Source organism: Peromyscus maniculatus, chromosome 7 (genome assembly GCF_049852395.1).
Source record: "Peromyscus maniculatus bairdii isolate BWxNUB_F1_BW_parent chromosome 7, HU_Pman_BW_mat_3.1, whole genome shotgun sequence".
Taxonomy (NCBI): Eukaryota; Metazoa; Chordata; class Mammalia; order Rodentia; family Cricetidae; genus Peromyscus; species Peromyscus maniculatus.
This window is the reverse complement of record NC_134858.1, coordinates 104,620,455-104,640,255: the sequence shown is the minus strand read 5'-3', so window position 1 is coordinate 104,640,255 and position 19,801 is coordinate 104,620,455. Positions and strand designations below refer to the sequence as shown.

The 19,801-nt window shown below is 48.5% G+C and overlaps 1 protein-coding gene and 1 long non-coding RNA gene across 3 annotated transcripts; one reads left to right on the top strand and one right to left on the bottom strand.

The window, feature by feature from the left end:
• Positions 1 to 18,046: 18,046 nt before the first annotated feature.
• On the bottom strand, positions 18,047 to 19,294 carry LOC102912666 (IQ domain-containing protein F6). 2 transcript variants are annotated; one of them, XM_006978383.3, is made up of 2 exons: positions 18,637 to 19,294; positions 18,047 to 18,476 (listed from the first exon to the last, which is right to left on the bottom strand). In XM_006978383.3, exons 1-2 carry the CDS (start codon positions 18,739 to 18,741, stop codon positions 18,108 to 18,110), a joined length of 474 nt encoding a protein of 157 aa, XP_006978445.1. In that variant the 5' UTR covers positions 18,742 to 19,294; the 3' UTR covers positions 18,047 to 18,107. The 2 variants fall into 2 exon arrangements, with proteins under 2 accessions (XP_006978445.1, XP_042137512.1); XM_042281578.2 differs by having other exon boundaries at positions 18,047 to 18,472; positions 18,637 to 18,737.
• LOC143274328 (uncharacterized) lies at positions 18,494 to 19,580 on the top strand. Its single transcript, XR_013052930.1, has 2 exons — positions 18,494 to 19,003; positions 19,366 to 19,580. It is a non-coding gene; the product is annotated as an uncharacterized LOC143274328 (long non-coding RNA).
• The last annotated feature ends 221 nt before the right edge of the window (positions 19,581 to 19,801 follow it).

Here is a 19,801-nt window from a genome sequence, read left to right as displayed (position 1 = left end):
CTGTGGGGCTGAGGATGACGTGAAACTTCTGACCTGCCTGCCTCCACCTCCCGAGGCCTGGGGTTACAGGCGTGAATCACTATGCCTGGTTCTTGTGCAGGGGTTTTATGTGTGCTAGGCAAGGCAGAATGCTACCCCTTGAGGTGCATCTGGAGCCCGTGTCTTTTCGTTGTTAGTTATTTGTGTGTGCGTGTGTGTGTGTGTGTGTGTGTGTGTGTGTGTGTGTGTGTGTGTGTGGTTTGCCTAGGTGTAGGGTTTCTTTGTTTTTTGTCTTTGTTTTGTTGTTGTTGTTGGGTCTGGAGGAGGCGGTTGAGACAAGGTCTCTCTACTTTCTGTGTGGCCCGTGGTTGGCCTAGAGCTCACTGTGTTGACCAGGCTAACTTTAAACTTGCAGAGATCCACCTGCCTCTGCCTCCCAAGTAAGTGCTGGGATTAGAGGTGTGCGTGTAGGTCTTCTGTATCACACGCATGCAGTGCCCACAGAGGCCAGAAGAGGGCATCAGGTCCTGTGGGGGCTGTAGTTACAGATGGTTGTCAGTTTCTATGTGGGTGCTGGGAATCAAACCTGAATTCTCTGGAAAAGCACCAAGTATTCTTCACCATTAAGCCCCCTTGTTTGTTTATTTAATAATAACTCTGACTTGGGGACTCCCTCCCCGGTCTTCCAATATTCATTCTGCTAATGAGTGTTGACTCTGGGCTGTGTCCAGTGCTAGGTCCTGGCAGCCACCAAGACAGGCCCAGCCAGCATTGCTTGGTATGGAGGCTGAAAAGAAGTCATTGAAGATTGGTCAGTACCCTCTAGAATTATCTGGTCCTCTAGGAGATGGTTTTCCTGTACCAGCCTACAGGGTGGTGTGGGAAGTAGGACACTGGCTGGCTGGCTGGAATTTGGACAAGCCAGAGCCAGGGTGAGTGTTTGGTGCAAAAGGGAACCAGAACCGGCATGGGACTGAATGTTACTTCTTCACAGGTACATACAAAGCCAGAGAGGGACTCACAAAGAGGGGGTGAGGCAGCGGGGGGGGGGGGGGGTGAAGACACTGGGGCTGGAAAGGCCGTCTGTGGATGGGTCCGGCAAGAAGGCATCAGAAAAGGGTCTGTTGCAGTCTCTGGAGGGCTTCTGACCTGAAGGGTTGGTGGCCTGGTGGCCCGGCCTGACATGCCTCAGGCATCTACCATGTTCGCAGTCTGGAACTCACCAGTAGAGGGCTCCAAGGCCCACCCTCAGCTTCTGCTCCCAGGGCAGGCCTCAGCAGCTCCCGTGGCTGAGAGGGTGGTGAGCCCTGGGCTGGAAGAATATGGCTACTCCAGGCAGGGCTTCTGTGGCTCACAGGGACAAAATCCTGCGTGAGAAAACCAGCCAGAGACATGTATTTTCCAATGAACTAATCTGCATCAGTGGGCTGGTGAGTTTCTGGAACTTTGGGTTAACAATTTTAAAAAGTAGGGAAAAAAACGAAAAAAGAAAACTTCAGGAAAGGCTTTTCTTCAGCCAACATGTGTGTGTGTGTGGGGGGGGGGTGGAGGGATCAAAGAAAAACGGGATGTGGAGGTCACAAACAGAGAACACCTTTTTTTAGTATAGATATATGTTCCACACAGTATTTGGGAAATACCTTTACTAAAAGTCTTTGTTTCTTAGCTAAAATAATAACTTTTCTCGTTTGACCTGAGCCTCTTGCATGTTCATCAGCTCCTATTGCCAAGACCATCCGAGGAGCTGGAATAGCGGTGCTGGCACCCTGGTCCCAGAGAACACAGGCTTGTTCCCAGGGGCAGGGCACTAGGGTGCCCGGAGCAGCCATCCTGTTTCCAGTATGTTGTTTTGTTTTTTCCTGAGTCTTCCGGCCGTCCTCCACCCAGAGGGCATTTGATTTCACTCTGAACCCCTGGGAAAGCTAAGAGTGCCCTTGTTGGTATCCCTCAGGGATTTTTCTTTTTAAAATAAGCATGTAGTGTGTGTGTGTGTGTGTGTGTGTGTGTGTGTGTGTGTGTGTGTGTGTGTAGTATTGCTATATATTAGTCGTGGGCACACAGCTAAACAGTTACAAAGGGTATGTGGCAGTGAAGCATCTCAGTCTATCCATGCTACCATCTAGGCAAGAAGAGCCTGAGTGCTGGGAATCTGGAGAGAAACACAAGAAATGGGTGGAGAATTCCTAAGGCCCAGTTGTCTCATGTGTCCACTACACCCTTTTCCCCTGCCCTCTTCTCTCCCCTGCCCTGTGGATGCAAGCTTCATGATTATAGTCTGTGGCCACCCCTTCCCCACCCTGTCGTGTGGCAGTGAATCTGTGAGTGCACACTCGTACGCACTCATGCATGCTATCAAGGTCATAGGTCAGTTCAGGTGTCATTCTTCAGGAGATGTCCATTTTGTTTTGAGGGGACAGCTTAACCTAAAAATCACTGATTATAGGCTGGCAAGTCCCAGGACCTGCCTGCCTCTGCTTCCCCCGGCTGGGGTTACAGGCACGGCCACCACACTGGCTGTTACCTGGGCTAAGGATTGAGCACAGGCCTCTGTTCTCGCATCACAAACACTCCACGGGCTGAACTCCCGCCCCAGCCCCATGGGCAGTGACTCCTCAACTCTCAGTTCTGACCACAGATTCCGAAGATCAGGCCATATCTTCTTATCCCAAGTCCCACTTCCGGTCCTCAGTGTCTTGGGTTTATGTCTCTTTTATTCTTCTGTCCAATGCCACATCCCACATCCCACAGAGCCTTGACACATCTTCTTAAAAAGGGACAGGAGCATAGGGTCCCTGCTGGGTTTGTTTCTGTTAAGCATGGAGTCCTCAAAGCAGCCTGCTTTCTGGGGTCTGAAGACCAGATATACCAGACATTTGCGATTCATCCCTGGAAATGTCCACCGTGGTAAACTGACCGTCTGACTATCAGCCCACATGCTTTGCTTGAAGAACCAGAGTTCACACAATGGTGTGGGTGTTTCACTGATGGCTTTGTTCAAAGACCTTCCCGGCTCCGCTTCTGTCCTGTATCTGTCCCTCGCATTGGCCCTGTGAGAACAGCAGGGAAGCCCTTCATTCTGTCTTTGTTCACCTGTATCTTACTGGTCCCCAAATCGTGGAACTTGTGGGAGAGTGACTCAGGCATCTCTAGTCCCCAAGACCTGGCATGGCAAGAGTAGGGGATGGTCACATCACAAGGGCAGTTCTGAGGATGGATGCTCCCCCACATTTGAGCCCTGTCCAGGAGCACGGCCTTGAGACAATAACACTATTCAAAAAGGAGGGTGGGTGGTGATCTATGGAGCATAGGTGTGGTAACAAAAAGAATGAATGGAGTCAGGAATAAAATCCATACTCTCCCATCCCCCAGCATCCCTGGGACAGGACATTACCCTGAGTGGCCTTCCCCATGCTACCCCCTTTCCAACTAATCTGTCTTGCCTCCTCTGCTCCCGTGAAGCTCACAAGAGGGAAGGGAAAGGATGTTTTGCCAAGGGCCTCAAAACCCTCTGAAAATGTCTCCATCCCAAGTCTCACCAGAGACAGGGAAAAACCTGTGCCCATGGGCCACTTAATCGTGGCAAGGTGAAGTGTCCTCAGTCGGAGAGACACTGTAGGGACATCAGGGCCAGGAGAGAGGGAGGGACGAGAAAGGGAGGGAAATAGGGAAGATAGGAAGGAAGAGAGAGAAAATGGAAATGAAACCCTGAGGGCTCTTACCAAGATGTCAGGACTGCTGACGGTGATGGTGGGGATGGTGGTGGGGATGGTGGTGATGGGGATAATGGTAACGATGGAGATGGTGATGGTGGTGGTAGTGATAGGGATGGTGATTGAATGATGATGGGGATGATGATGATGGAGATGGTGATTGTGTTGATGAGGATAGTAGTAGTGATGGTGGTGATGGTGGTGATGGGGATGATGGAAATGGTGATGGTAGTGATGTGGATGATAATGATGGTGATGATGGCGATGGTGATTGGATGATGATGGGGATGAGGATGATGGAAATGGTGATTCTGTTGATGGAGATGGTATGGTGATTTGAAAGAAAATGGCCCCCAAAGAGAGTGACACTCTTAGGAGGTGTGGCCTTGTTGGAGGAAGTGTGTCATTGTGTGTGTGTGGGGGGGGGATTTGATGTCTCTTTTCCTCAAGCTTCCCTCAGTGTGACTGCCAGTCAACTTCTTGCCTACAAGATGTAGGATTCTCAGCTACTCCTCCAGCACCATGTCTGCCTGCACTCCGCCATGCTCCCGTCATGATGATGATGGACTGAACCTCTGAAACTGTGAGTCACCTCGGTTAAATGTTTTCTTTGTAAGAGTTGCCTTAGTCATAGAATCTTTTCACAGCAATAAAAACTCAACTAAGACAGATGGTGATGATGATGGTGATTGTGATGACGGGGATGATGATGGTGGTGGTGATTGTGATGATGGTGATGATGATGGTGGTGGTGATTGTGATGATGGTGATGATGATGGTGGTGGTGATTGTGATGATGGGATGATGATGATGGTGATTGTGATGATGGGGATGATGATGATGGTGGTGATTGTGATGATGGGGATGATGATGGTGATTGTGATGATGGGGATGATGATGATGATGGTGATTGTGATGTTGAGGATGGTGATTTTGATGATAATGTTGAGACAGCATCTCATTATGTACCCCTGGCTATCCTAGAATTCACTATGTAGGCCAGGCCAAGCCTTGAACTCAGAGATCTGCCTGCCTCTATCTCCTGAGTGCTAGGATTAAAGAATGCTTCACCATTCCTGGCCTAGGATTGCTTTTTTCCCTTTCTTTTCTTTTTTTTGTTTTTTAAGAAAAACTATTTTTTTCCAGTATTTGCTCTCTGTAAACCATTTAAGCATTGCATAAAAGTACAAAAAAGAAAATCAAAGTATTACCTCAAGTTTCATGATTCAAATATAACCGTCATTAACATTTCTGGTACAGCATGCTAGACATATTTCTATGCATTTTTACAGATAGGAGAGATAGAAATACTTTCATAAAAATGGGATCATGCCATATGTCTATTTTTTTTAGTGAATTTAATTTTACTTGACTCTAATTGAAGAAAATGAATCCGAAGTAAAATTGGAAGGAATTCTTGAACTTTACATACATTTCTTCACCACAAAACATGTTTTCTCTCCCAGAATGAGGCCTCTAAGCTTAAGAAAAGAGCTGGTGTGACATTTGAAGGTAAACATTCCTTCACTCTCCAGAGTTTGACCCATTGTCAACCTTCTTGCCGTCTTCACAGAATGACTCACCCACGGGGGCATGCTGGGGACCTGCTGACACTCTCGGGTCCACATATGGGACACGGGGGCTGGTCCTGCGGGTCCTGTCGTTCAGCAATGCTGCTGTAGACAGTGGGAGTCAGGCAGGCTGGGAATCTCATCGCCATGGAGGAACGGGCTCCTAGCTTCACCATGCCACTTCTCTTCGGATTTCATGCCAGAGGGTGGAGAGTTTCATCATTTCCCTTCACGACTTTGATCTTTCATGAATTAATTTCTCGGTGTGGTGTGAGCTAAGAGTCAATATTACTCTCTATGACACAAATACTCTGTTGCTTCAGTGTTTGCAGACTGAGGTGCCTCAAATGGCTTGGCCAATAACAGGCATGACTGTGTCTCAGTGGTCTATGGGTTTATCCCAGCGAACACCACCTTGTCTGAGTCCCCAGCTGAAGAGAAGTCTTCAGACGAGGGAGGCTCAGCCTCTTTGGCTCTCTGCTCTCTCTGCCTAACTGCCTTGGTCTTTCAAGGCCCTTTACATTTCAACATAAATTTTGGTACCAGCCCTTCCAGCTTTTGGGTAAAACTGAATTTATAAATGATTGTAATCTTTTTTTTTTTAAAAGATTTATTTATTTATTATGTACACAGAAGAGGGTACCAGATCTCATTACAGATGGTTTTGGCCACCACATGGGTACTGGAACTTGAACTCAGGACCTCTGGGAGAACAGTCAATGCTCTTAACCTCTGAGCCATCTCTCCATCCCCAGATGATTGTAATCTTAACAATACTATTATTCAGTTCACAGGCTTGGTGTCCCTTGTCCTTTATTTCAGCCTTAATCCCAATGCTATTTTCTGGTCTCCAGTGTAGCAGTTTTACAATCATCACACTGAGTTTATTATTAGGTGTCTGATTTTTTGATGTGACCAGAAGAGATTTTTTTCAAAGTATCAGTTCATTTTTCCAGTTGTTTTTCTGCTAGGGTATTAATGCACAACTGATTTTGAAATTGTAGTAAATTATAAATGACAAAAATTACCACTTAAGCTATGTTTCATCACACCACATAATTACCCTCCTGTGTGTGAGGTTTGGAAGATCTCTCAGCAATCTTGGGGAAGATGATACACTATTAGTAACCATAATCACCATGTCTTTGAACAGCTAGCCAGCGCCTGTAAGTGCAGCCCGAAACTGCCCACACATCCCTTACTCCCAGCCCTGGCTGTTACCGGTTTACTCTCTGCCTCTTGGAAGGTGTTTTGTTTTGTTTTGGGCTCTTTTGTTTTGTTTTTGAGACTGGATCTCATGTAGCCCAAGCTGGCCTCAAATCTGCTGTATAGCCGAGGTTGACCTTAGAGCCTGGGTCCTCCCGCCTCCACCTCCCAAGTGTGAGGCCTGCAGGCATGTCCCACCATGCCTGGCACTGCTTCTGTTTGTTTTGGCTGTTTCAGATTCCACCAACAGATGAGATCACGCCACGGTCTTCTTTGTCTGACTAGTCCATTGCATTTAGTTGTACTCCAGACTCATCTCCATTGTAACAAACAACAGAATTTTATTCGGGCTTATGGCTGAGTAACCGTCTATTGTGTCTAAACATCTCATTGGAAAAGCACATTTAACTACTCACTCTTGGTTAATTCCGTATCTTGTAAATAATGCTGCAATGAGCGCGATATAGGTTCCTCCTCCTCCCTCTCCTCTTATTTTTTGTTTGTTTTGTTTGTAAGACAGGGTCTCACTCTGTAGCTCTGGCTGCCCTGGAACTCACTCTGTAGACCAGGCTGTCCTTGAACTCACAGAGATCCACCTGCCCCAACCTCCCAAGTGCTGGGTTTAAGGTGTGTACCGGTATGTCCGGTTCTCCTTTTACTCTTTTTGACAGGTTCTCACTATATTGCCTAACCTGGCCTTTTAAAACTCACGATCCTCCTGCCCCAGCCTCCACGTGCTGGGATCATAGGTGTGTGTCACAGTTCCTGGCCTTTTGATATCTCTTCATTGTACAAGTTTTATTTCCCTTCGGTATACACCGAGAAGTTGGGTTGCTGAATCATATATGTGGATTCGTTTTTGGTTTGGGAGGAACCTCCTACTGTTTTCCACACAGCTGTACCATCTCACATCCCTACCCACGGGGCATGAGGCCTCTCTATTCCCCACCCCCTTACCGACACTTGTTACCTTTTCTGTGCCGTTCTAACATGTGTGAGGTGGTAACTCTGGTTTTCATTTGCATTTTCTTGATGACTAGTGAAGTTCCGTACCCGATATGTTTTCACTGGAGACGTATCTATTCATGTCCTTTGCTCATTTTAAAGATCAAGTTATTTGAGGGTGGAGAGCTGGTTCAGTTGGTAAAGTAATTGCTGCACAATGACTGAGTTCAGATACCAGCACCCATGGAAACAGCTGGGCACGCTAGTGCACACCCGCAGTCCCAGTGCTGGCAGGCAGAGACGGGAGGACTCTGGTGCTTGCTGGCCAGCTGGTCTCTGTGAATCAGTGAGTTCTGAGCTCAGTGACAGACACTGTCTCAGAAAACAGGTTGGAGAGTAACAGAGGCAGATGACCCGGTGTCAGCCTCCTGCCTGCACATAGGTACGTGAGCATTCCATATGCATCTACCACGTGCACGTGCATGCACATGCACGCACACACCTCAAAGAAAAAACATTGAGTGTTTGCTTTGTTGCTATGCAGATTTATTTTTGAGGCCTCCGTTCTGTTCGATTGTTCATGTGCTTTTATGCTGCTACTGAACTGTGTTATTTCTATCTTCTGAAAGATTTTTAAATTCAGGTGCTGTGAGCTCTCTAGCTTGGTTCTTTTTGATCAAGATAACTTTGGGAGTTCAGGGGCTGGAGAGATGGCTCAGAGGTTAAGAGCACTGACTGCTCTTCCAGAGGTCCTGAGTTCAATTCCCAGCAACCACATGGTGGCTCACAACCATCTGTAACGAGATCTGGTGCCCTCTTCTGGCCTGCAGTCATACATGCTGTATACATAATAAATAAATAAATCTTTAAAAAAAAAAAAAAAACTTTGGGAGTTCAGGGTCTTTTGTAGTTTCATGTAAATTTTAGAATTATTTCTTTCCTGTGTCTGTGGAACTGCCATTGGAACTTGGGTAGGAATTAGCATTGCATCTGTGGATTACTTCAGATTGGATGGATATTTCAATTTGAATTCTTCTAATTTATTGAACATGGGTTGGGTTATCTTTCCTTTTTTGTCAAAAATCTCTTTGATCAATGTTTTATAGTTTTCAATGTACTGGTCTTCCATCTCTTTGATTAAAATTACTCCTAAAGAGGCTAGAGAGATGACTCAGTGATTAATTAATCCAGAGGACCTGGATTCAGTTCCCAGCCCCCACAGGGCAGCTCACAGACATCTATAGCTCCATTTTCAGGGAGTCCGATGCCCTCTTCTAGCCTCTGAGTGTATCAGGTGCTCACATGTACATAAGACTTCCATGCAGGCAAACACACACATGCATAAAATTAACAACCAAATTACTCCCAGGAGTTGGAGAGATGGCTCAGTGGTTAAAAGCACTTACTGTTCTTGCAGTAGACCTACGTTGGTTCCCAGCACCTACATGGTGACTCATAACTGTCTGTACCTCCAGTTCCAGGGGATCCAACTCCCTCTTCTGGTATCCGCGGGCAACTAGACACAGGTACATATGTGTGCCTATACACACATGCATATAAAATAAGCATAAATACATATTTTAAAACTATCCTACATACATTGGTTATGATAGTGTAACTGGGTTGTTTTGTTGACTTGGGGCAGTAATTCACTGTTAGTGGATAGAAATGCTACTGATTCTTGTATGTGGGCTCTGGGAGCTTATTTGGAGCTCTTAGCAGAGTCTGTAGCCACTTGCATACTCTTGGTCTCTGTGGAGGAAGGCTGTCCTCACTGAGCACTCTGGGAGTGGTGAGGGAGGAAGGGGGCACCCACCTCACTGGCCAGGTGAGCCAGATCATCCTTGTGTTTAGTGGGGTGCTGGATAGCACAGCCAGATCACCCCCACATCCTTCTTGATTAACATTGTAGCCTGAAAAGTCTACATCAGTCTCACAGGGTTGTGGTTTATTTTTTTGGTTGACTTTTGGGGTTTCTGTATGTAAGATCGCATCGCCTGTAAGGGGAGACAATTCTATTTCTTCCTCCTGGACTCCAAAGCCTTTTATCTCTCTCTCTAGCTTAACTGTGCTGGGGAAGACTTCCAGCTGATTCATTCAGTCGGTGTTTGGTGCTGTGGAGTCCACTTTGCCCTTATCACTTCTGGCGCTGGCTTTCCCCGACAGATGAATGTTTAAGCCCTCAATTATAATACTGTGGATTCATATTTCCCCTTGCAGTTCCCTCAGCTTTTGCCTTATCTACTTTGATACTCTGATGTTAAGCCTACACATATCAAAGATTACTGTTTGTTTTTGTTTTGTTTTGTTTCAGGACAGGGTTTCATGTAGCCTGAGATGGCCTCAAACTTGCTATATTATCATGTCCAGCCTTTTAGGTTGTTTATTCCATTTTTGTCACAGCAAAGCAAAGTGAATAACGTAGGAATTTGCACATAAACACACCTAGAAGTATGTTTTATTGATTTCTTAGGCAAGCCATTGAGACGGTTCAGTGGGTAAAAGAGCTTGCTGGGCAAATCTCATTGACCTGAGTTCAAACCCCAGATACGACAGTGCAAAGAGAGAACCAGTTCTGACCTCTACATGTGTGCTGTGGCCCACAAACTGCCCCTTACCACGTAACACACACACACACACACACACACACACACACACACACACACACCACACACACACACACACACACACCACACACACACACACACACACACACACACACACACACACACACACACACACTGTGATAGTTTAGTTTGAGTGTTGTTGGCCCCCGTAAACTCGTAGGGAGTGGCACTATTAGGTGTGGCCTTGTAGGAGGAAGTGTGTCACTGTGGGGGTGGGCTTTGAGGTCTCCTATGCTCAAGCTCAGTGTGACACTCAGTCTACTTCCTGTTGCCTGTGGATCAAGATGTAGCAGCTCCGTCTCCAGCACCACGTCTGCCTGCACGCCCCCTGTTCCCATGTTCCATCATGCTGCCATGATGATATGGACTAAATTTCTGAAACTGTAAGCTGCCACCTCAATTAAATGTTTTCCTTTATAAGAGTTGCCATGGTCATGGTATCTCTTCACAGCAACAGAAACCCTAAAAGAAACACACACGCCAAATAAATAATAAAAATTAATATCAGACATATTTCAACATAATTAAATTGGCAAGATTAACAATCACTTGACATCCAAAACAAATCCCCTATGCCACTTTTTTGTTTGTTTGTTTGTTTGTTTGTTTTGATACAGGATTTCTCTGTGTAACAGCCTTGACTGTCCTGGAACTTGATCTGTAGACCAGGCTGGCCTTGAATTCACAGAGATCCACCTGTCTCTGCCTTCTGAGTGCTGGGATTATAGGTATGGGCCACCACTGCCCCGACCTACACACTTTGTAATACAAGCTGAACTCAAACTTATGATAATCCTCCTGCATCAGCCTCTAAAGTGCTGGTAACATAAGCATAAGCTGCCATATCTTTGTTTTGCTTTCCCACTCCCTTTTTTTAAAGACGAGATAGTGGTCTTCACTATCTGTAAGCTGCCATATCTCTGTTTTTTTTTTCTTTTCTTTTTTTTTTAAAGGATGATAGTAGTCTTCACTATCTATCAGGTTGGCTTTGAACTTGTACAAATCCTCCTGCCTCAACTTCCTGAGTGCTGAAGTTACTGGTGTGTCTGCCCCCTGCCCCCAGCTGGGGAGATGGAATTTTCAGGGTATCCATCACTGCTTTCCTGGAACAATGGTTGCAATTGGCTGGTATTTTACTTGGGTTTTTATGTCTGTATTTATCATTGAGAATGGTCTCAAGTTTCCTTTCTTGTAACACACTTGTCAGGTCATTCCTTTACCACAGAGCACTGTGCAGTGTTCTGTTCTAATCCTTAGGATCATCTGTTGTTTAGCATTTTGTAGACCCTGTCTTGTCAAACTCTGATTTTCCTTTGTATCTGTGTGTGTGTGTGCGCGCGCGTGCGTGCGTGTGCATGGGGGTGCATGTGTGCGCATGCGTGTGCGCGTGCGTGAGTGCGTGCGTGCGTGTGTGTGTGTGTGTGTGTGTGTGTGTGTTTATGCCACGTGTGTGCAGGTGGGCACAGAGTCCAGAAGAGGGCGTGGGATTCCATAGAGCTGGAGTTACAAGTGTATACAAGTGGTTGTTAGATAATCCCATGTGGGTGCTGGGAACTGAACCCCAGTCCTCTGGAAGAGCAGCAAGCAGTCCTAACCACTGAGCCATCTCTCCAGCCCCTGTAGCACCTGTCTTGGTGGTAAAGGATGCCATTGCCTTCGATGGCCATTTTACCCTTTAAAGAAACATGTGAATGTTTTACTGTGTTTTTTGTGTATTCTTTTAAAAAAATAAGAACAGTAGATTAGGGCCTTTGCAAGCCCCCTTTAAAGAAGCAGGTGACAGGTGTGGAGGAGCCCAGTTCTGGAGTCAGAGGCTGCATTTGGGCCTTGGCAGCCTCCTGCTCTCAGCCCTCTGGGCGTTTTGTCCTTCAGCTGTCCCCATCTCATACAGTCCTTCAATCCTCGCATCCCCTCCACGATACGGTCCTCTCTCATCCCTGATGACTCTGACTGTGTGAGCTTTGGGCGATGAAAGGAATCGGTTTGTCTTCATTTCTCCCGTCTCAAGAGAGATGATTAAATGTGTTTTAAGACAGGCTCCTTCCTGTGCTACCTTTCACATCTTTAGTTTCAGCCCACAGCTTCCTTTCATGTCAGGTGTGTCCGTTATAAACAACATATGGTTAGATTAAAAAAACAACAACACGAGGTTCTGTTAATAGATGAATTTTACCCACTTCCCCTTAATACAGACTAATTCTCATGGGGGGGGGGTCTTCGTTCACCTTTTCTTCATTTTAGCAAATGCTGATGACTGCTTCCAACGCAGCCGCTGTCTCATGGAGAGAGCCTGATGTAGGGGTGTCCATCTGTTCATGAACATTCTCCCTTTCTTCTTCAGTCACATGGGACACTTAGACCTCTGTTCTCCTTAAGATTAGACATGATGGCTGGGCGGTGGTGGTGCACGCCTTTAATCCCAGCACTCGGGAGGCAGAGGCAGGCGGATCTCTGTGAGTTCAAGGCCAGCCTGGTCAGCAGAGCTAGTTCCAGGACAGCTAAGGCTGTTAACCCTGTCTCGAAAAACAAACAAACAAACAAGATTAGACACAGCCACTTAGCCAACTGAGCCAACACAGTGGGTCTAAAGAGGCTGGAGACACAGGTCATCCTTAGGATGCAGCTTCAAGCCGCAGCCCTCGGAAAGAGTGAGACTAGAGATTTGGGAGACGGCTCAGTTGGTAAAGTGTCTCTCTGTGGTCAGGAGGTCCTGAGCTCAGATTCCCAGCACCCGTGTAAGAAGCTGGGTGCTGCCGAGGGTCTCTGTAGCTCCAGTGGTGGGAGGTGGACCCAGGTGGACCTCTGGAGCTCATTAACCAGCCAGCCAGCCTAGCCGATCCGGGTTCAGGGAGAGACTCCATCCCAAAAGACAAGAGGACGGCTGAAGAAGGCACCCGACATTGACTTCTGGCCTCCATGTGCACTTGCTTACACACGTGCATGTGTCCACATGAACACACACACACACACACACACACACACACACACACACACACACACACTGGAAGCAGAGTGAAATGATATTTCTAAACGGCAGGTTAGAATCGGTAGATTCTTTTTTCCATTCCCTCCTTTCCTGTTAGCATAAGGGCAGTCACAGGAGCTTCTGTGCCCACATGGGATGGCGTGGGGCAGAGTGGCCGGGAAGACCAAACACACACGTGGAGGAGACACGCTGCCAGAAGCCCACCCAGCAGACTCTGTGTGAGGGAAATGTGCTCCGTTAAGCTACTGAGAGCTGCAAGATGTGTCCCAGTAGAATCTAGCCTGTTACTCTTTGGCCAGGTTCAGTCATGGCGGCAATTATGGTCTTCACAGTTGGGAGGCTCATGTAACAGTTCTGGCCAATGAGTAAGTGGAGGATACTGGGCACGTGTGTCTTTTAGGTAAGGTCTTTAAAGGAATTATCTCAGTGGACAGGAACAGTTTCTCTTTTTTGCTCTTCTTTTTCTCAAGCGTCACATGGGGGCTGGGACTATGAGTCATCTGGACAGCAAGAGGGCTTGGATTTATCCTAGAAGAACCACGGGGCACAAGGATGGAATGGGACCACTCTGCTGAGGACATCTATGGCGGCTACACTTTGGACTTCCCATGGCTGCCCTTCATTTTCAGAAGGGAAAACAAGTTTCTGTTTCGTTTCAGAAAACAAGTCAACGATTTGGGGGCTTCTATTCCTAACTGCTTATCACAAGTTTTCAGTGTGGAAGCTTTAAACACTTCAGACATGGGGTGAGAAGTCACCCCCCAGCTTCAACTACAACCAACTCATGGCCAAGCGTGTTTACCTCACACCTCATGTGTTAGTCATTTTTCTTGTTTTTGTGACGAAATGCCTGACATATTTCAGTCAGAGGATACAGTCGTCACGGTGGGAAAGGCACAGTAGTGGGAGCGGTGTGTCTGGTCACGTGCATCTTCAGTCGGGAAGCAGAGGGAGATGAGCCCTGATGCTCGCTCCCTCCTTTTGATTTAGTCCACAACCTCAGCTCCTGGGATGGCCCTGCCTATGTTCGGTCAAACCTCCCTGGAAATACTGGCAGACGCATCCAGAGATGTGTCTCCTAGGCGGTTCTAAATCCAGTTGAGTTGACAACACCAATCATGACATCCATATGGCCCCTTCCGGGGTGGTCCTCACAGTTGGCCCTGCATCTCTCCTGGATGCTGTGCTAGCCTCTGCCCACTCCCGACAGGTGAAACTCCTGGTGCCTCCCACTTAACCCCACTTTCTATATTGCTCCTGGCCTCAGGTGGTGAGATTTTCATATCTTAACTTCTTGGCCACATCTCAGGCCTCTTTTAACCACAAATTCTTTTCTCTCATGTCTTGGGAGCCCAGGAATCTTGGCGGTCCCGTAATGGAGGAGGGTTCTGGGTTCATGAGGGCAGCTCCCGGACACAGCACCTGGGCACCTTGCAACCTCTGAGCCACACAATCCCCAGATTACACACTCACATCTCCCATTGGGTGACCTGCAGGGAACAGACAGAGGGAGGCACAGGCAGGGGCTGTAGTAATAACTCAGTTTCCTCATACCCGTCTTGTGGTTGGGATTTTGTTTCTCCCTATGTGACCACAACATTCTTTCTCCGTTCTTCTTACCTTCTACTTCTTGTCATCCTCTGTACTCCAACTCTGAGAACTTCCTTTTGATCAAAAGTCTCTGTCCCCCAACATATCTACTAGTACCCCTTTAACTCTCGCTCTCTTCAGTGTCCAATTCTAGGCTAAGTCTTTTATTGTCAGGTGAATTCACATGTCACAGCTTTGGCAGTGACCAGAAACCTTTCTCCCTTTCAATACGCTCCAGCTCCTCTATATAACAGACATTTGCTTCTAGACTTTCCATCAAGCTCAATTTTTAGAGACAAAGCTAATCAGATTTTATTTGCTTAAGGCAACACACACACACACACACACACACACACACACACACACACACACACATCTCAGAATCTTTGTAGCTGTGCCTGTCCTTGAACTTCCAATCTTCCTTCCTCCATCTCCAGAGTGCTGGGATTACAGGCACATGCTCCCATGCCCAGCATTTGTAGTACTGGAGATCAAACCCAGGGCTTTGTGCATGCTAACCTATGCCTACAAGCTAAACTACATACCTAACCCTGACCAAAGACTCCTTCCTGGACACCAGGCATTTCTACCCTGATGGCATGTGGACGGGGATTGTGTTCTATCCAGTCAATGTACCAATGATGACATGGCAGTGGCTGTGGCCACCTCATCTTGGATTTGTATGCATGACACAGAAAAGCAGAAGATACGACAGGATAGTGACCTTGGAGCTGTGTGATCAGAGCTGTTTGGTGATTTATCAGGTGAGGAACTTGAGAGCACAGGGTAAGACTTTGGGGACAAGGAGACTAGATGCCATCTGGGGAGCCATTGCATGACGGGCCTTTAATGTACTGGATACTTAAGAATCCTATGTAGTCTGAGCCAGTCTGAGGGTTAATATCTCTTTATTAATAGGAGAAGAGTCTGGGGCACACAGCTCCTGGTAATGCACACGTCACCAGGGGAAGTAGCAAGAGTGAAGTTCCAGGTCCTCCCAGAGTGCACCAGGGCCCACCCCGGCCCTGAAGCTGCAAGCGCGCCCCTTCCCACACTGAGTATTTCAGTGGATATATTCTCAAGAGTTCGTTATGCAGCTTGGTTCTGAGCAATGGTGAGGAACAGCAGGGGCCTGTGGGGGCTGCCTTTAAAGGTTTCACTTCTCACCTCTCCCCTGCTGAGGAAAGGGGGCTCATCTGAAGGGCTGACGCTGGCCACAGGTCCGACTGCCAAAGGGAGCGTCTCTCCTCACTGCTCACCCACTCACTTCCTCTTCCTTGGAGCTCTCTAATGCACCCCTATAGCTCCAGACCGTCCTTGGTTTCCCGGGACCCCAGACTACTGGCCGGATGCCACACCGTGGATCTTCATCCTTCTGGGTCCAGCTTTGAGTCTCCATTGCTTGGACCTGTATGGTCTCATCTTCCGGCTACATACCTGGTGGGACAAGAGACCCTGTCTACTCCCCCTCCAAAGCTCTTCCTATGCCCCCCACTCGGGGACCAGGAAGGCCTGTGTCTTTCTGAGCCGCACTTCACTGTGCACTCTCGGGTCATTGGAGAGCACAAAGCTTTGATGACCTTGAACCTGCTTGGTTTAGGTTGGAATTCTACATGGCCGTCTCCAGGTAAGATCACAGAGGCTCACTGAAAAGCATTTACCTCGCCAGGTCCCAGTTGTGACCACACATTGGATTTTTTTTTTTTGGTTTTTCAAGACAGGGTTTCTCTGTGTAGCCCTGGCTGTCCTGGATCTCACTCTGTAGACCAGGCTGGCCTTGATCTCACAGAGATCCGCCTACCTCTGCCTCCCGAGTGCTGGGATTAAAAGCATGTGCCACCACCGCCCGGCGCACACTGGACTCTTGATGCCGACCTCAAGCCAGCATGCTCAAAAGGAGACTCTCTGGCTGGATGATATTTTTCAACAGCTTAGGAGAGGCTAATGTTCTATCAGGAGGATCAGAGTTAATCCTTGCCAGCCCAGGTCTTAAACACCTCTCACTGTTGAGATGGTAACGACACGGCCAGTCTGGGAGGACTCCCTCAGGCTCAGCTTCATGTCTTACCCATCTCACCTGACTCGTTTCGTGGAAAGCGGGAAGAGAGCTGTGTCTGGAGTCTGTAGAGGGGTCCCTTGGAAGAACAACATCCATTCAGAAAGTCAGATGCCCAAAGGCATCACTGTCATCTGCAGCTGTGGGCGGTGATGAGAACAAACTGAACTCTGAGCCCTCACAGGGGCCTCTGCTACTCTGGAAACTACTACTACTACACACACACACACACACACACACACACACACACACACACACACTTACACATATGCACACACACATATGCACACACATACACACACATATGCACACATACACACTTACACATACACACACACACACACACACACACACACACACACACACAGAGGGGGAGTTGGGGTTGGGGAAAACCTTCTCCAGCAACAATGCCACGAAGACTCCTGCCTTCTGCACACCTACAAGCTGCCCTTCCTGCCCTCCATGCAGAGCCAACCACCCACAGATTCTCGGGAGAGGAAAATCTGAGGTTTCTCAGATTTTCAGAATCTGAAATTTTCAGACTCCTGAGGGATGAGGTGAGAGGCACCTCAAGCTTAGAAACAAGGCAGAAATGATGAGAGACGAGCCAAGACTGTGAGAGACGCAGCAAAGCCGAGTCCCGGCAGCAGTCACTGCCGAGGCTGGCCCAGCAGAGGGTGGCAGTCTGAGGAGGGATCAGCCCAGCTGCTTCTGAGGACATTAGGATTGGGAGGCTGTGACCCCCAACCCATGGCCTCCAGTCCTACCCTGTTTGTGTGTCCACCCCAGCTGCCCCTCTCCACTCCCAAGCCCTGCCTGCTTCTCCCAGGGAGTGGCCAGCAGAGGCAGGGAAGCCTTGATGCTCAGCCTCAGGGGACAGAGACAGCAGTCACAGCTGCTGCCCTTCCACTCAGCTCTGGCCCTCCACAGGGGCTGGCTCTGGAACGCAGCTTCCCCCACAAGCCCACGGGACACGTGTGTGCCCTGCTGCTGCTCCGCTGAGGTGTGCAGTCCTCCTGGCTCCCGGCCAAGCCCTGTGCCGGCCCTCAGGGCCCTGTGGTTCAGGATGTGGAATCCCTGGTTTCCCAGATGGCCCTGCTGCAGACAGACTCTGTTAAGCTGAATGGAGATGCTTCGGCAGAAGTTGCAGAAGAGCAAAAGACAAGGCCTCTTCCCATGCTGGCGGGACCCCAATCCAGCTGGGGGAGGCGCCAGCACCTGGCCGGAGCCCTTCAGTCCCTTTTGTGTGAGATTGGCTAAGTATGACATTAGGAACCGGGGCCTGGGGTGGGTCTCAGGACAAGGGCACTCTGCCACACCAGGGAATATTTCTGAACGGAAGGTGAGGAAGTTAGAGGCTAAGTTCCCTCTGAGTCTATGATCAGTAAGTGTCTTTATTGGGAGGGAGATCCAGCCCCCCATGGCTTTGCCAGCACCCTAGGTCATAAGAATTTCGATGTCAAGCTCCAGCTGGCTGGCTCTGACCTCATAGTGGCCCCGGATCATGCCTCGGGTTTGGCTGGCATGCCAGCGCCAGTGAGCCTGGATGATGCAGGCAGCTTGGCGTGCCTGGAGGAATCGTCTGCGGGTCTGCCACATGCGGACACGCGCCTGCACCGTCACCACTGCCCATTCCTGGCAGGTGTAGAGTTTTAGTGCCAGGCACCGCCTTTGCTCCAGCATCTTGGTTTGCACCGACCTCCACCAGCACTGGATGGCCCACGCTCCAAGTGCTGCATGCAGTAGTGTTCGCCGGACCATGTTGCCACGCCACCATGACTGAATCTTTATGGCTGTCTTCTCTAACTGATAGGGGCGGGGAGAGGAAGAATGTGGAGATGTTCAGTGGGGCTCTCTGCCATTTCCATCCCCACCTCTGATACTCGGGAGGAAAGGGGACTTGGCTTGGGCTGTCCTGCCCTCTGGTCTCTAGACCCCACTCATCTTATTGCCAACCCCTACTCACCTTTACACACTGCTCGATATCCACTAGGCAAGTCTCTTCTGAAAGGGCTGTACTCACAGTTTGTATGTCCATGGCCTTGGTCTTTAGAGTCCACTCATCTGTCATTTAGGCTATCCTAGTTTTTGGCCCCGCCCTCAACTATTAGTCACATGCCATCATTAGACTCCGCCCATCTGCACAGGAGTCTTCTCATCAGGCCCTGTCTGCCTGCATTTTTAACCACAGCCTTGCTTCCTTCTGGATTGGGCAAGCTCTTTATTCATGTACTCCCATCCTGGGGGTCTACAGTTTTCTGTGGCTTCCAGCTGCTTCTCAGACTCATCTCCACCCGCTGGTAGCAGCCAAGAGCCATAGAACTTTCTTGCAGGTAAGAAGGTCTTCAGTTAAGGCTGATCTCAGAGCCATTGTGGGTTTGGGCAGGCTTCAGTGTCAGGGTTCCTGGGAGGCTGCCCGGCGACATGAAGCAATAGAAATGTGGCTTTTTTGTCCAAATCTCTCAGCTTTGACGAGAGAGGGCCTCTGCCCTTTCTTCCCTATGCTCCTCTGCCATGTCTCCCCGGGCTTTGTGTGGAAAGACAGCTTCTTTGAGTATGCAGTGAACTGAGCTGGGACGCGGCTGGTTGAGATTAAGAGCAGAGCCCTGTGTGAGTCACAGTTGCCTGTGAGAGCAGAGACTTCTGCTATTCCTGTCATTCTGCATCTGCTGTGTTCATTCACCCTTTGTCACAGCGTGAAGATGTAAGGACAGAGGTACCGCTATTGTGACATCGCGTGTCCCGCAGAACCTGGCACCAAAAGTATGCGGATTGCGAAGGAGAAGTGAGGTCTGGAAGACAGGGAGCCAGAGACCTACTGGAGAAAACCCTTCCAGCGGCCGGGTGCATGATTCCCCAAGCTGAAGTTTCTATTTTCATCAACATTTCAAAATTGATTTGTTCTTTACATATGTGTGCCCGAGTGAATGTCTGTGCACCACGTGCATGCAGGGACCTGTGTAGGCCAGAAGAGGGCATCAGGTCCCCTGGAACTAGAGTTACAAGGCTGTGAGCTGTGGTGTGGGTGCTGGGAACCAAATCGGTGTCCTCTACACGGACAGTCAGTGCTCTTAATTGCTGAGCCATCTCTCCAGCCCCTTACCAATGTTTGACTAGAGTTGAAGTTCTGT

Excerpts from the sequence above, each read along its gene's own strand:
- LOC102912666 (XM_006978383.3), bottom strand. The coding sequence starts at position 18,741 with ATGACAGATGAGTGGACTCTAAAGACCAAGGCCATGGACATACAAACT. Across the intron at positions 18,477-18,636 it reads ATATCGAGCAGTGTGTAAAG|TTAGAGAAGACAGCCATAAA; the intron begins GTGAGTAGGGGT and ends CGCCCCTATCAG.